The 16,050-nt window shown below is 37.8% G+C and overlaps 1 protein-coding gene across 1 annotated transcript in view; it reads left to right on the forward strand.

The window, feature by feature from the left end:
- Positions 1 to 14,342, forward strand: part of IARS2 (isoleucyl-tRNA synthetase 2, mitochondrial) — a 96,710-nt gene extending 82,368 nt beyond the window's left edge. Inside the window, exons 20-23 of the mRNA XM_007936930.2 lie at positions 331 to 476; positions 1,151 to 1,341; positions 11,980 to 12,124; positions 14,200 to 14,342. Of these exons, the coding sequence (XP_007935121.1) occupies positions 331 to 476; positions 1,151 to 1,341; positions 11,980 to 12,124; positions 14,200 to 14,342 (625 nt within the window). The remainder of the gene's footprint in view (positions 1 to 330; positions 477 to 1,150; positions 1,342 to 11,979; positions 12,125 to 14,199) is intronic.
- The last annotated feature ends 1,708 nt before the right edge of the window (positions 14,343 to 16,050 follow it).

A 16,050-nucleotide genomic window follows, 5' to 3' on the forward strand; every position in this document is an offset into this window, starting at 1 on the left:
AGCATCACAGTTGAAATATCAGTGACTAATGTGTTAATAATTTTTTAACTACTAATATAGTAGTCTAGATTCTTGCTAATAGCTATCTGTAAAACAGAATTGGGCATAGCAAAGCTACTTTTCTGAGGAAGTCGGGACACCTGGAGGGATTAAAGTAGAATAGAAGATAAGGTATCAAAAAATTATTACTATAGAATATTTTATTCTTTAATTATAAGATGATGTAGAACCATAGGATTGCTACTATAAACTCAACCTGAGGCAGATCTTATCTTGATGATCATAATACATAAAGTGGTATCAACTGCTGAATCAGTTATTCCTGTTCAGGCTTTATTGTGAAAATGAAAATGATCCCAAACGACGGTCTTGTCAAACTGCTTTAGCTGAAATTTTGGATGTAATAGTCCGTTCTTTTGCTCCCATTCTTCCTCATTTGGCTGAAGAAGTGTTCCAGCACATACCTTATGCTAATGGTAAGGAATATTCACTGTGTTCTCTAAACGAAGATCCCTTGTGAGGGTGCATCTTTTACTTTTATCTGCTTCAAATGATGTGTACTTTATGGCATGACGTTTCTTGGTCAGTTAGTAGTTTCTGCATTTATTTGTAGAATTGTTGTAGACAGGTTCTTTTCAGAATGGCCTTCCTGCCCAGTACTTTCTAAAATGTATCAGCAGCTTCACAATGTGGAGAAATCACTTTTTCTTCAATACTTTTATAAATGTTCAGAAATATATTTTAGGTTTTATTAAAATAGAAAGTATAGTACGTTTTAGTGACTATTTTTATGATTGTTTACTCCCTTAAATGAATTAAGCTTATAGACTATTAGAAACTGCAGAAGTTTAGAAAGAAGAGGGCAGAATTACTCATCTTACTACTCATTGACAATTACTGTTAGTATTGAGAAATTTGTTTCTATGCATTTTTTTTTTGAGATTTCACTGTTTATTTTATCTTTTGTTTAAATGTAACATTTCCTAATGTTGACACAGATGTTTGGTAAATATTTTCAATGGCTCCATATTTTATCAAATAAAAATAAAAATTCTTACTTCACATTAATAATAAATATTTAATGGTTTAGAGCTCTATATTCAGTTTAGGAAGTATGTAAAGCAATTTAAATTGGGTTGTGTTTTCCCAGAACCCAAGAGTGTTTTTCGTACTGGGTGGATTAATACAAGTTCTATCTGGAAGAAGCCTGGATTGGAAGAAGCAGTGGAGAGTGCATGTGCGATGAGAGATTCTTTCCTTGGAAGTATCCCTGGCAAAAATGCAGCAGAGTACAAGGTGGTCATTGTCATAGAGCCTGGACTGCTTTTTGAGATAATGGAGGTATGTAGCAATTTGTGCCTTTTGAAATGGTGTTTAGGATTTTACAACTTCACCTGAAATTTGCTTTTAAAAATCAGTCTAAATGTGCTTTTATTATTTAGCAATTAGGATTTCTGTCTTCTAGTCTTGATATTAAGGAGCTCTGGTATCTAGTGGATAAGGCAGTTAGCTACTAAACATAAGGTCAGCAGTTCAAACCCACCAGCTGCTCTGCAGATGGAAGATGGGGCAATCTACTTCCATAAAGGTTTACAGCCTCAGAAACCAAGTGGTGGTCGCTATGAGTCAGAATTGACTCAATGGCAGTGAGTTTTTCAGTGAGTCCTCAGATCATCACTCATTCATAATGTTTTATTGACCATGAAGCTCTTCGGACTATCCAGAAGACGGGTGCCATAAATCTGTGGCAGTAGTGTTATAATACAGGTGTTCTGGTTACCTAGTGTTGCTCTGACAAGAAAATACAACAAATGGGATGGCCTTAACAAACAGGAGTTTATTCTGTTACAGTTTGGAGGCTTTAAGTCCAAGATCAAAGTGCTAGGCTCAGGGGCTGGGTGAAAGCCCCTCAACTTTGGGGTCCAGCTCTGTCTCCTGCTCCAAGCCCACTGGAGCTAGAGGCATTTCTTTACTCAGACAGCTGCTGGCTGCTAAGGATGACAAACCCAAGGTTGACAAATAAAATGGCACAGTCCTGATGTTACCAAACCACATGCCAGGCCATTAATTTAAATCCATTGTAAGTCCCAAGGTCAGCAGAGCATGGCAGGCTGCTGAACAACAACACGACTACATGCAGGGTCCAAGCGTGCCATAAGCCAGAGACCGTTCCCAAAGCTGCTTCTTATATACTGGGAAGCAGACCACATACCGAAAGCAGCTACTCAGCTGCTTGTGGTAGATCCCACCATGGAGTTGATTGCCAGTCTCATCATGGGGAATAACTACCACCAGCTGCCCAGCCACTCATCCAGGCCCAGCCAAGCTGACACACAAATATAACCACCACAATTCCACCCCTTGTCAACTTGGCTCCTGTACAGACCTTCAATAGGTGGTATCTGTATAGGTCTCCTCCACTGGGTGGCTCCAGTCCCCTAGTTCCTGAGTGATAATCTCACCCCCTTGTCCTGGCAGGCCCCGTTCCTCTCCCTCTTGGGCATGGAAGCTCTGCCCCCTCACTCTTGTGTAGCAGCTATGGCTCCATCCCACTGGCTCACATGAAGGAGCAGCCCCCCACTCCAAAACCAAGGTGGTGAAGGCCTGGCTTTCAAACTTAGAGGGCTGTGGTTGTTCTACCCCCAAAGGCCATGGTCCTACCCTTAAGACTAAGGCAGCTCTGCTTCTATTTCCTTGGTCTCTCTGCTTCTGCTGATTAATGCCGAAGGCAACCCATTCCACTGGAAAACCCTGCCCAAAAAGTACTCAGCTTTCTTGCTTCGTGGGCCAGCCAGCATGCTACTCTGTCTCATGCTGGTCTCTTTTACCAATTAATGCCTAAAGGCAACCCACTTCTCCAGGAAGCCGCCTGCACAATGGCACCCGGCTTTCTCCTCCGTGGGCTGGTAAGACTATTGCTGTCTCATGCTGGTCTCTGGGCTCTGCTCCTGCTATCTCTTATGCCATATGCCAGGGTCTCAGGTCAAGGACATACTCCACTCCTGTTTCCGCATTTTAGGTATCTGTCAGAGCAGCATCCCACTCTCTTGGTACCATATTCTGTTTTGGTTACCTAGTGCTGCTCTGACAGGAATATATACCACAAATGGGATGCCCTTAACAAACAGGAGTTTATTCTCTTACAGTTTGGAGGCTTTAAGTCCAAGTTCAAAGTGCCAGGCTCCAGGGGCAGGGTGAAAGCCCCTCAACCTTAAGGTTCAGCTCTGCCTCCTGCTCCCGGCCCACTGGAGCTAGAGGCATTTCTTCACTCAGACAGCTGTTGGCTGCTAAGGATGACAAACCCAAGGTTGACAAGTAAAAAAGGCATAGTCCCAATGTTACCAAACACACGGCAGGCCATTATTTTAAGTCCATTGTAAGTCCCAAGGTCAGCAGAGCATGGCAGGCTGCTGAACAACATGGCTATATGCAGGGTCCAAGTGTGCCATAATCTAGAGACCATTCCCAAAGCTTCTGCTTATATATGAGATGCAGACCACATACTCAAAGCAGCTACTCAGGTGCTTGTGGTAGATCCCACCATGGAGTTGATTGCCAGTCTCATCATGGGGAATAACTATCATCAGCTTAACCAGGCCCAGCCAAGTTGACACACAAACATAACCACCACAACAGGAAAATGGGGAAGGTTTTTTTTTTTTTTTAATTTAGTGTTTTCTGAGAATTTTGTCAATCTGGATCACATTAAAAGAAATCCCAAAAAAGCATTTCCATCTTTATCTCGTGAGATCTGGAGAAAATTCATTTGCTCTAGTAAACTGTCCTGTATATCACAAACATTCATACTGTTTTATTTCTAAAAGGACAACCAGAATTTGAGGATCCCCATTGGCAGCTCTGGTGGCATAGTGCCTAAGGCATTTGACTGCTAACCAGAAGGCTGGCAGTTCAAACTCATCAGCCACTCCTTGGAAGGAAGGTTGGGCAATCTACTTCCATAGTGATAAAGCCTCGGAAACCCAAGGAGGGGTCGCTTCGAGTTGGATCTGACTCCTTGGCAGTGAATTTGGTTTGGTTTGAGGGGGGTCAGTTTGCTAGATTGGTTTTAACATAGCGATTCAGTACTTTTTCTGCCCTTAATGCTTAAGAAGAAAATTGGTATGAGTATTTTGTTAAAAGAGTTTTGTTGGTAGCATAGCTTCCTAAAATTAGCCTCTCATTTTGGTTGATAGCTAAATTAACTACTTTTTAGCACAGTTTTAGATTTACAGAAGAATTAAGCAGAAAGTTCCTGAATACTCACTTTCTACTCAGTTTCTCCTGTTAACATCCTGCATTAATATGGTATATTTGTTACAGTTGATGAATTACTGCTACTATTTTTTAATGCATTTTATTGAAATATAAGTTATGTACAGTGAAACACACAAAACTAAAGCGACATGGGTCAATGCATCTTTCTATCTTTGCAATGTTTCCTCCCCTCCCCTCCCCCTCAGCAGCCAACAAAGAAAGTTTTCCTCCATATATAAACCATTCCTTGACCCTCCACAACAACAAACTAATACTATATTTGTTCTTCTGTGACTTATTTCACACAGCATAATGTCCTCCAAGTTCATCCTTGTTATGCAGTGTTTTGCTGACTCTGTTACTCTTTAGTGTTGCTTAGTATACCATTGTGTGTGTGTGTACCATAGTTTGGTTACCCATTCTTCTGTTGAAGGGCATGTAGGTTGTTTCCATCTTTTTGCTATTGTAAATAGTGTTTCAGTGAACATGGGTGTGCATATATCTGTTCCTGTCCTGGCTCTCACTTCTTTAGGGTATATACCTAGTAATGGGACTGCTGGGTCAAATGGTATCTGCAATTCCAGCTTTCTAAGGAATCGCCATACTGCTTTCCACAGTGGTTTTATCACTTCACAGTCCCACCAACAGTGCATGAAGAGTCCCAATCTTTCCACATTCCTGCCAGCATTTGTTATTTTCTGTCTCGTTGAACCTTGCCATGAGTGCTGAGGTGGTGAGATGGTATCTCATTGCTGTTTTGATTTGCATTCTGTGATGGCCAGTGATTGTGAGTATCTCTTCATGTATTTGTTGGCCACCTGAATATCCTCCTTAGTGAAGTGTCTATTCATGTCTTCTGCTAATTTTTCAATTGGATTGTTAATCCCTTTGCTGTTGAGGTGTTGGAGTTTTCTGTAAATCTTGAGATAAGTCCCTTGCCAGATATGTAATTATTGACAAGTGTGAATTTGTTGTTGTCATTTTGTTACGTGCTTTTTCATGGTGTTGATTTCTTTGTTTCATATAATTTTCTATGCTGACCTCGTTTTGTTTATGAATTATCACTTCTTTCGTTGCTATTGTTTTAGTACTTGCTAAATATTTGTTCTGGTCCTCTTTTTCATTTTGATGTGAAAGTTTATCATTTTTCTTTGAGGTTACCCTGTGATTTATAGTTTTCTTCCCAAGTTTAGAACAGTCCATTCTACCTTGTAGTTGTCTGGACTTCCCTACCATTTAGAAGTTCTATAACTATACAGTTTTTTTCCCTTTCTGCTTTGCACTTGTCTTCATTTTTCAATTGATGTCTCTAGTTCCCTTTTTACAATCTTGTAGGCTTATTTACTTTGGGCACTTCCATAGCTGGATTGGTTTCTGGATTATGTCATCATGTGTGTTAATGGTCAGTTATTGTTTTCTGTTGTTGGTTTTCTGTCCAAAGGATTCCCTTTAGTATCTCTTGCAAGGTTGGTCTGGTTTTAACAAATTCCCTTAATTTCAGCTTCTCTGGAAATGTCCTAGTTTCACCATCATATTTGAGGGGCAGTGGGACAGTTTTGCTGGGTATATAATGCTTGGTTGGAAATTTTTCTCTTTCAGGGTTTTATATTTACCATCCCATTGTCATCTCGCCTGCATGGTTTGTGCTGAGAGGTCTGAGCTTAGTCTTATTGGTTTCCCCTTGGAGGTAACTTTTTGTTTTTCTGGTGCTTTTGTCTTTGGTTTTGGTAAGTTTGATGATGATATGTCTTGGTGATTTTCTTTTGGGGTCTATCCTGTTTGGGGTTTGTTGGACTTCTTGAATGGATACATTTTCATCTTTCATCATACCAGGAAAACTCTCTTCCAACAAATCTTTGACAGTTGTTTCTGTGGCTTTATTTGTCTCTTCCCGTTTTGGAATTCCGATTACACGTAGGTTATTCCTTTTGATGGTGTCCCACATCAACCTTAGGCTTTCTTCATTTTGTTTTGATCTTTTTTCTGATTGATCCCTTTGCAAAGATGTATTGAAGTATTTGCCTTCAATCTCACTAATTCTGTCTTCCACTGATTCAGTTCTACTCCTTTGTCTATTCAATGTGTTATCTATTTCTGACAATTTAGTATTTATCTTCTGGATTTCTGTCTGTAGATTTTGTATCATTTCTAATTTTTCATTTATTTCTTCATTTTGTTCTTGTATTGTCTTTCTAAATTGTTCTAGGGTCTTCTCTGTGTTTTCCTCAATTTTGTCAATGTTTTCCTTGATCTTTCAATTTGTTGAAGGTATCTGAATATAATTCTCTTGAATTCCTTATCAGAGAGTTCCAATGCTGCATCTTCCTCAGGGATATGTTTTGGGTCTGTATTCTGGTCCCTTGTTTCTCCTGTTTTATCTTGCTTCTTTATGTGCACTGTGATGCTCTGTTGTCTCTGAGGCATTGTGATGTTTTTGTGTTTATGTTTAATTGGTGATTGTATGTTGGAGTGACTTACCCACGATTTTTCTTTTGTTTGTATGTTATCTATGTAAGCAGGGTACTGTGCTGTGCTCCTCTATTTGCTAGTTGGCAGCACTTAAGCACTCACTAACTGTCTCCTTTCCCATTGTCTGCCTCTCATACGTTGCTGCCATCCTTGGCAAATGGAGCCTATTCTTGGGTCCCTGGAATCCGGATGAGAATGCTGTCACTTTAAAATCCAAAATGGCCACCACCCGTAAACATTCAAAATGGCAGCACCCTTGGTCACTTTAAATATCCAAAATGGCTACCTCTTGTAAATATTAAAAATTGCCGCACCCTCAGTCACTTTAAATATCAAAATGGCTGCCGCTTGTAAACATTTAAAATGGCTGTGCCCTCAGTCACTTTTAAATATCCAAAATGGCCACCACTTATAAATAATCAAAGTGACTGCACCCTCCAGACTGCTGAAAGTCCACAGCTCAGGTTGTCTCCCTCTTTGCTGTTTCCTTTCCTAGTCATATGCCACCAGCACAGTCATCCCTGCAGCCCTTGGCGACCAGGGCTGATCTTTAGGTCAATCTCAGGTCCCAACATCACTTGGAAATTCAGGCTGTTGGTCCTGTCAGAGTCCGCTGTGCTCCAGCCATCTCCATACTCACTGTTTTTGTTCAGGTTTTTCCACTATTTGGTGCCTCATCACTTCTGCATAGTTCATTTCAAAGCTCAGGGCTCTAGAATTGTCTTCTGTATCTCTGTCATTTGGTTTCTCTTTTCTTTGTTAAAGAGAGTCTGTGTAGCTTGTCTATTCCTCCATCTTACCAGAAGTCTCGAATCAATACTACTGTCAACTAAAGTCTTTAGTCAACATCAGGGTTCACTCTTTTTGTTGTACAGTTCTGTGGGTTTTGACAACTACAAAAGGTCAGATATCCACATTACAGTATCCTACAGAATAGTTTCAGTGCCCTAAAAATCCTGTGTTCTACCTCTTCATCCCTATGTCCTCATTCCAACCCTAAACAACTACTGATCTTTTTGTCTCTATGTAATTATACCTTTACCAAAATGTCATATAATTGGAGCTATACAGTATATAGCCTTTTGGACTGATCCCCCATGACTTTTCATGCCTTGATAGATAGCTTGTATGTTTTTATCACTGAATAATATTCCACTGTGCAGAGGTATCACAATTTATCTATTCCTCTTCCAGTTTTTGGTAATTATAAATAAAACTGTTATAAATGTTCATGTGCAGGTTTTATGTAGACATAAATTTTCAGTTCCTTGGAGTAAATACCTAGGAATGCAACTATGTTTAGCTTTGTACAAGCAACCAGCCATCTTCCAAAATAGCTGTACCATTTTGCATTCCCACCAGCAGTGAATGAGAGTTTCTGTTGTTCTACATCCTTGTTAGCTGTTGATGTTGTTAATATTTTGGATTTTAGCCATGCTTATATGTGTGTAGTGGTATCTCATTGCTGTTTTAATTTGAAATTCCTTGATGACAGATGATGTTGCACATCTTTTCTTAAGCTTATTTGTTTATCTTCTTTGGTGAGGTACCTATTCAGATCTTTGTTTTCTTGATGAGTTGTAAGAGTTCCTGTTATATTTATTAGATATGAGTTTTCCAAGTACATGTCTGATACAGGACTTGTATCCAAAATGAGCTCTGGTGGTGTAATGATTAAAGCATTCATCTGCTAACTGAAGATCAGCAGTTCAAACCCATTAGCTGCTCCAAAGGAGAAAGGTGAGGCAATCTGCCTCTGTAAAGATTTATAGCCTTGGAAACCCTATGGGGCAGTTTTACTCTGTCCTAAAGGTTCACTATGAGTGGGAATCGATTCAATGGCAATGTTTTTTGTTTTTTTTTTTCCTCCCTTAAATATTTTCTCTCAGTCTGTGGCTTGTCTTTTCATTCTCTTAACAATGTCTGTTGCAGAGCAGAAATTTTTAATTTTAATGAAGTCTAACTTACTGATTTTTTCTTTGATGGATTATGCTTATGGTATTGTATCTAAAACTCATTGCCAAACCTAAGGTTACCTAAATTTTGTGTTATCTCCTACTAGTTTTATAGTTTCACATTTTACACTTAGGTCTGTGATGCATTTTAACTTTTGTGAAAGGAATAAAGTCTGTTCTAAATTCATTTTTTTAGTATGTGGATGTCTAGTTTTTCCAGCAGTTTGTTGAAGAAACTATTCTTTCTCCATTGTACTACCTTTGCTCCTTTGTCAAAATTCAGTTGACTGTCAGTTGCTTGGGTTTCTATCTGGGTTCTCTGTTTTGTTCTATTGATCTGTCTGCCTGTTGTTTTGACAATACTACACTGTTGTGATCACTGTAGATTTACATTAAGTCTTGTTGTCATATAATGTCAGTCCTCCAAATTAATTTATTGTTCTTCAGTCTTGTCTTGGCTATTCTGAGTGGTTATTTATGAAGTAACTTGCCAGGATTTTCATTGAGATTGCACTGAATCTGTAGATCAAGTTGGGAATAACTGACATCTTAATAATATTGAGTCTTCAATCCATGAACATGGACTATCTTTTCATTTATTTAGATCTTCTTTGATTTCTTTCATTAGAATTTTGTAGCTTTCCTTATATAGCTCCTGTATATGAAATATGACCAAACACAGGTCCCTGCCCGGTGTACAGTCAGGCCAAAACAGTTTACACACCAAGTGATTAAAAGGAGAGAAAATTATTTTTTGCAAAGTGGCAATGCAAGGAGGCAGGGATACCCATACCCAGATCTGACTCCCCGAAATGCCACTGAATTACAGTTTTGTAGGTTTCAGAAGAGAGGGTTATGCATATTCATAAAAATTTCAGGTATTTGGGCGTGAGATGGTTGACATTGGCTGAAATTTCCTTCACCTTGGTTTAAAAGGACAGTAGCATTTTGATCCAGTGCACTTTCGTACCAGATGAGTCACACCCACTTCCTGTCATCAGCTGATCAGGGCTTAGGCAGAGGGGAGAGTGTTAGTTCCCATTAACTTTGTTCCTCTTTGTCCCACTGCGCATGTCCTCGGGCCAGAGTTAATTTTCAAGTTGTTTTCTAAGACACATTAACGCGTTTATCACCTGTGCCTAAGGAAATAGCAGGAAAGAATGTTTTTTGTTCCATTCAGTTCTTAAGGAACTGAGCTTATTGTGTTTACTCATCTGTCTCCAACCGGGGTGGGGAACTAGTTGAGGGTAATTAAGTTTACTTGTCTATTCCCATCCAGGGCCCTGTCTGTTCTAATTATCTGTTTTAACCAGGGTGGGGGAAATCATTTTGACTTTACTCATTTCATACACATTTTGTTTGATTTATACCTAATTATTTCAGGGCTTTTTTTTTTTTTTAATGTTAATATAAATGATGTGTTTTTAATTTCAAGTTCTAATTGTTCATTGCTTGTGTACAGCAATGATTTTTATGTATTAACCTTGTATCCTGCAACCTTGCTGTATTTATCTTTTAGTTCCAGGAGGTTTTTTGTTGGTTCTTTGGGATTTTCTATGTAGACCGTCTTTGAATAAAGACAGTACTGTTTTTTTCCTTCTAAATCTATATACCTTTTATTTCCCTTTCTTGTCTTTTTGCATTAACTAGGACTTCCAGTACAATGCTGAATAGTAGTGAGGGGACATCTTTGTCTTGTTACTGATCTTATGGCAAAAACATCTATATAGTTTTTCATTATTATGATGCTAGTTGTAGGGTTTCTTATGTAGACTGATAGCCTGTCTTTTTGACTGGTGTTTCTAAATCATGCACAGTTAAGTGATTATTGATATAGTTGGATTATTATCTACCATATTTGTAGCTTTTTGTTATCCTTGTTCTTTGCAGTCTTCTTTTTCAGCCTTTTCTGGTTTTAATTGAGCATTTTATATGATTTTCTCTCCTGTCTTAATATGTCCTATTATACTTATTGTAAAAAATTATTTTAGTGGTTGCCCTGGAGTTTATAATATATATTTACAAATAATCTAAGTCTACTTTCAATTGATATCATACTGATTCACAGATAGTGAAAATACCTTAGACTATTTTCAATTCCTCCCTCTGACCCCTTATTAATACTGTTGTAACTATTATCACTGAATACATTGTTCCTATTATTTTGAACAGATTGTTATCTCTTAGGTTAAAGAAAATATGTCATTTATTCCTTCTATACTCTTTATATATATCCATGTTTCTGACCTAGGAACTCTGGCAGCATAGTGCCTAAGGCACTTGACTGCTAACCAGAAGGCTGGCGGTTCAAACCCATCAGCAACTCCTCGGAAACCCAAGGAGGGGTCGCTATGAGTCGGGGCCGACTAAACTGCACACAACATGTTTCTGACCTATATAATTTTCCTTTTTACTGAAGAGCTTCTTCTTCTTTTTTTTTTTTTAAATAGGATTTGGGTGAAGATTTAGAGTAAATTCACTTTTCATACAGCAGTTCACATATACTTTGTCTCATGTCATTGACCAAAATTTACAATGCAGCAGCTCCCCTCCCACTTCCTCCCCATAGTTACCTCCTCCCAGTGTCCATCCCTTCATACTGAAGCGCTTCTTTTAATGTTTCTCGCCAAGTCAGGTCTCCTGGTGATATATTCCTTCAGTTTGTCTGTCTGAGAATGTCTTTATTTCTCCTTCACTTTTGAAGGTTACTTTCTCTAGATACAGAAATCTAGGCTGCTGTTTTTTTTCTTTGAAGTTCACTTCTCACTTGCTTATAAAGTGATATGTTAAAGCAGTAGCATCAAACATTCAAATTGGGGGTACTCTGCATTTTTTGAGATTGCCACCATTGCACTACATTGCTAAAAGCAAGTGTTTATATATAGCATCTTCACCCCTCTTCTAATCTAGGAAGCATGATACAGAAAATAAAGTATGGGCTTTGAGGATGATATATTAGTCTTGAACTCCAATTCCACTACTTTGTGGTTGAGAAACTTGGGCAAGTTAATTTCTCTGAGCCTGTTACCTCATTTGTAAAATGAAAATAATAAACACTGTGTATGACTTTTGTGATGACTAGAAATAATGGACATTTAGCATCTAGCAAAGTCCCTGGTATAAAGCATATTTTCAATACTACTATTGATTTGAAGATTTTACTTAAAGCTTCATAGAAAGAATTGATGTATTTAAAGTATTATGCTAATAAGAACATAATGATACCAAGTGATTCCTCACAAAAGAATTGACAGTGTCTGTTTTTATAACTTCCCAATTTGTCCCTGATAATTATCACCAGATGCTACAAACTCAGGAGACTTCTAGCACCTCTCAGTTGAATGAATTAATGATGGCTTCTGAGACAACTTTACTCAGTCAAGAACCCCGAGAGATAACTGCAGATGCAGTTGAGCTTACAGGAACATTCCTAATCAATTTAGAAGGTAAGGAGGAGGTGAGAGTAACAAGTGGTATCTGAAAAATTGAATGATAATTATAGGTCATCTTGAACTTTCCTGTATTCTAAAGGCAGATACAGCCAGTCCTGATTATAAACGAGTTCCATTTCTAAGTCTGTCTTTAAGTTGATTTTGTATGTAAGCTGGAAGGAACAATTAGGTATGTGTCACAGCTAATATTAGTCAAATATTTGTCTTATTATGTAGTATACAGTGTAGCTTTCTAAAGGAGCTCTAGTGGCATAGTGCATAAGGCATTTGACTGCTAATCAGTAGGCTGACAGTTCAAACCCACCAGCTGCTCTGTGGAAGAAAGATAGGGCAGGGCAATTATTCTGTAAAGATTTACCATCTTGGAAACCCAATGGGGGTTGCTATGAGTTGGAATCAACTTGATAGCAGTGAATTTTTTTGTACTTTTCTATGCATAAAAAACATTAATGAAACACTTTGAGAGATAAAACATCTTTAATAAACAGTACAATAATAATGCTTTGATGCATGTCACAAAGTAGTTTTTTATTACAAACTACTGTATGTACCTCACATTTTTAATATAACATGTATTATGGGGGTTGGTAACTGCCGGTTGCTGTGAGTTAAAAGGACTCACTGGCAACTAACAGTGTTTTCCAGAGTGGGTCATAGGATTTTTCCTAAGCATGCTGCCAGGATTAGCAGCTGGGCATGACTAGAGCGGTGAGGGCAGGCAGGCCCTCAAGGCTTGCTTAGCCTGTTAGCCTGTTAGAAGCACTGACCCTGGTTAGGACTCCTTTGAGAACCAGCTTAGAAACATGGCCATTTATTATGTGATTTCCATAGAAAGATGTGGTCTAATCACTTACTGGCAGTCCCGCAGGTTAGGAGTGGTTCCCCCACTCCCCTCAGTGATCTTGGCAACAGAGGACTAAGGATAAGAGGAGGAGATTTTGCTTTGAGTAATTGTTAATCCATGTGAAGTTAGTCTGACTCCCTCATGTTTCCCTTGTGTCCCTCTCCTTTGATATGGAGTACTGCTATGTCTGCTCACCCTTTCCCAGTATTCTAAAACTTCCTATCCCTCACAACCCAATTATCATCATCTAGCCTTTCTTAATGAGAGGTTAAAGAAATTTTATTAATTCATTCCCACAGTGATAACCTCATAAACAAATACTTTGTAGATATTGTTTTATAAGGGATGTTTGTCCACTAGTTTATCATCATTGATGGAACTGGAGGCAGAGTAACAGATTAAGAGAGAAATCAAGCAGATATGTTGGGAAAAGTGAAATTGCTTATGTTCTTTATAGCATTCAGGACCAAGCAGGAGGTTTTATAGGGGTCATTTTATATTTGAAGCTTGGCAGCATTAAGCATAAAGATCTGGCTGAACTTGCTTTTTAAAACGTTAATGTCCATTTTATTGCAGAAAGACAGAAAATAACTTACTGACTATATTTCATCTGCCTGAGGTCTAGATAAGGGGCTCTGGTGGTGCAGTGGTTAAAGCACTCAGCTGCTAACCAAAAAGTTGGCAATTCAAACCCACCAGCTGCTCTGCAGGAGAAAAAGGCTGTCTCCTTCTCTAAAGATTTATAGCCTTGAAAACCCTGGAGAGCAGTTCTGCTCAGTCCTGTGACTTAGTCAACTTGTTGGTCTAAGTAATACTGGGAACATTTTTGTTTCCTTTTGTGTAAACCAAGAAGTTTCGAGTGGAGTGGCGATACTACAATTGTTGCTGTAAGTTGCCTTTTATTTCTTCACAGTCAAGTGCCAGCTAGAGAGGCAGTGTAATTTATCAGAAAGACAGCTGAGTTAAGAGCTGGAAGGCAGATAACAGAGCTTAGTGACTTGAGTTAACCTCTGATCTCAAGTTCCTTAGCTCCTTTAATTTGTTGGATTGTGTGATTCCATTGTCTTGGCTCTTTATGTAATGGGGCAAATAAGTACTTAACAAGTTCTACCAGGGCAGGAAGGAGAGAAAGCTTTGAAATAGGAGCACCTGCTAAGCCAAGTTAGAATGAGTGATACCAGTTGAATGGCCTTTCACAATGCGCTTCATTTATTTTCTTTCACAGGTGGTGATATTCGTGAAGAGTCTTCATATAAAGTAATTGTCATGCCAACTACTAAAGAAAAATGCCCTCGTTGTTGGAAGTATACAGCTGAGTCTTCAGATGCACTCTGCCCTCGATGTGCAGAAGTTGTTGGTGCAAAGTAGGACCTCGCTTTTGCGTTAACAGTTCTCTTGAGCAAGAACCCCTCTGCCAGTAGTGACGGGGTTTGGATGAATTGTTTTTAGTACTAGAAAGAAATACAAGATTTTGTTTAGGCAATGGGTGAGTGGAACAGTAAATGATAGAAGATGAAGGTCAAGATCAGAATTATACCAGTAATAGTGCCTGAACTAGAGAAGGAATGATGTTTGTATGAATATATATATATGCAGAAATGTGTGTGTATATATGTATCCATAATGGACTTACTCAGAACATACATGCTTGCCTTTAAATGTGGCTGAGCAGAAATGTTTTATATTTTATAATAAGTCTTTTTTTTTTGACACAGTAATATCTGAAAATAAAGGCATTCTGGAAAACTATTGACATTGGTGTAGAAGTTGTGGATATCAAGTGAAGAAAATGGTTTTAAAGGGATATATGGTGGGTATGTTTCCCTTGAGAGATAAAGAGTAATTTCAGGTCCTTCAAAAGCAAACATTAACATTTTCATAATCGCTAATTTTTCTGGTTGAATTGGAAATAAAAGAGCATCACCAAATTTGTTGTTATACCAAAGGGGGGGGGGGAAATCCCTCAATATTTACATTTAGGCATGTTAAGAAAACAGTATGAAAGCTGAAAATTTATTTCACTAATTTACATAACTTCAGAACAATAAAAATAATAGCAGTATATACAGAATTTCACTACTTACAGTACATTACAGTAAATAGAGCATATAATAATTCAAATTGTTTATTTGAATTTATTATTTATTGTAATTTTAAAATATTAAAATATTTATAAGGATGGTGAATTCTATTCAGCAGGAATCTGACTTTAGAAAGCCCAACAAACCCACTCTACCAGGTTGAGTGAGGGTTCTCCCTGTTGCTATAATGCACTTTAAAAATATTTGTCTCCTATAAATGAAATAGTCTGCAGCAACATATGATGGTTATACTAAACATTACACTCAACATAAGCTTAATATTATTAATCTGAATTTTCTGTTTTTTAAAATTGTAATTTTTTTTAAAGTGAACTAACCAATTTCAGTGTAAAACAGTTCATTTTTCTTTATAGATGAATTTTTATAACAAAGTTGAAATTCTCTTCTTTTTGTGAAAGTATGAGGCATTTAGAAGCTTAGTTCTATGTATCTCCTTCTCTACATTTAACTTGGCCTCTCTAGTTGTACACAACTTACAGTGTAGGAGTTAGGATTACCTGAATGTTTTTGTTTTCCTTCAGCCTTATATAATATATAATGGAATTAATTTAACAAGGTACATAATGCATTTTAATGTTAATGAAGAAAGATAAGGGTATGGGGATAGAGGTATATGTAGAACACTAGTGGGTACTGGGGTTTGCCATCAATAATTACAGTAAGTACAATACACCCTTTATTTCAGAAATCACCTGTTTATATAAAATCTAATTCTTTTATTTATGGCTCTTTGTTGTTACAGAATGTAGACATAGCTATTTTTCTTTCTTCCTATCAATCAGATTTATTTAGAAGCCCTTGATGAAATAATAGTAATAATATTTGATTTTCTTAAACATATATATACCTCAGAATTCAATTTTTTAATTTCTAGAAATGTTAACTTTTAGGATTCAACTCTAACTAGAGACTCAATGATTTGGGTGTCATGGTTCTATAAGCCATATTTCAGCTCATTAATATTCTCAAGTATT

The sequence above is a fragment of the Orycteropus afer genome, unplaced genomic scaffold (assembly GCF_000298275.1).
Source record: "Orycteropus afer afer isolate SDZICR_OR568_19922 unplaced genomic scaffold, OryAfe1.0 scaffold00039, whole genome shotgun sequence".
NCBI classification, from domain to species: Eukaryota; Metazoa; Chordata; class Mammalia; order Tubulidentata; family Orycteropodidae; genus Orycteropus; species Orycteropus afer.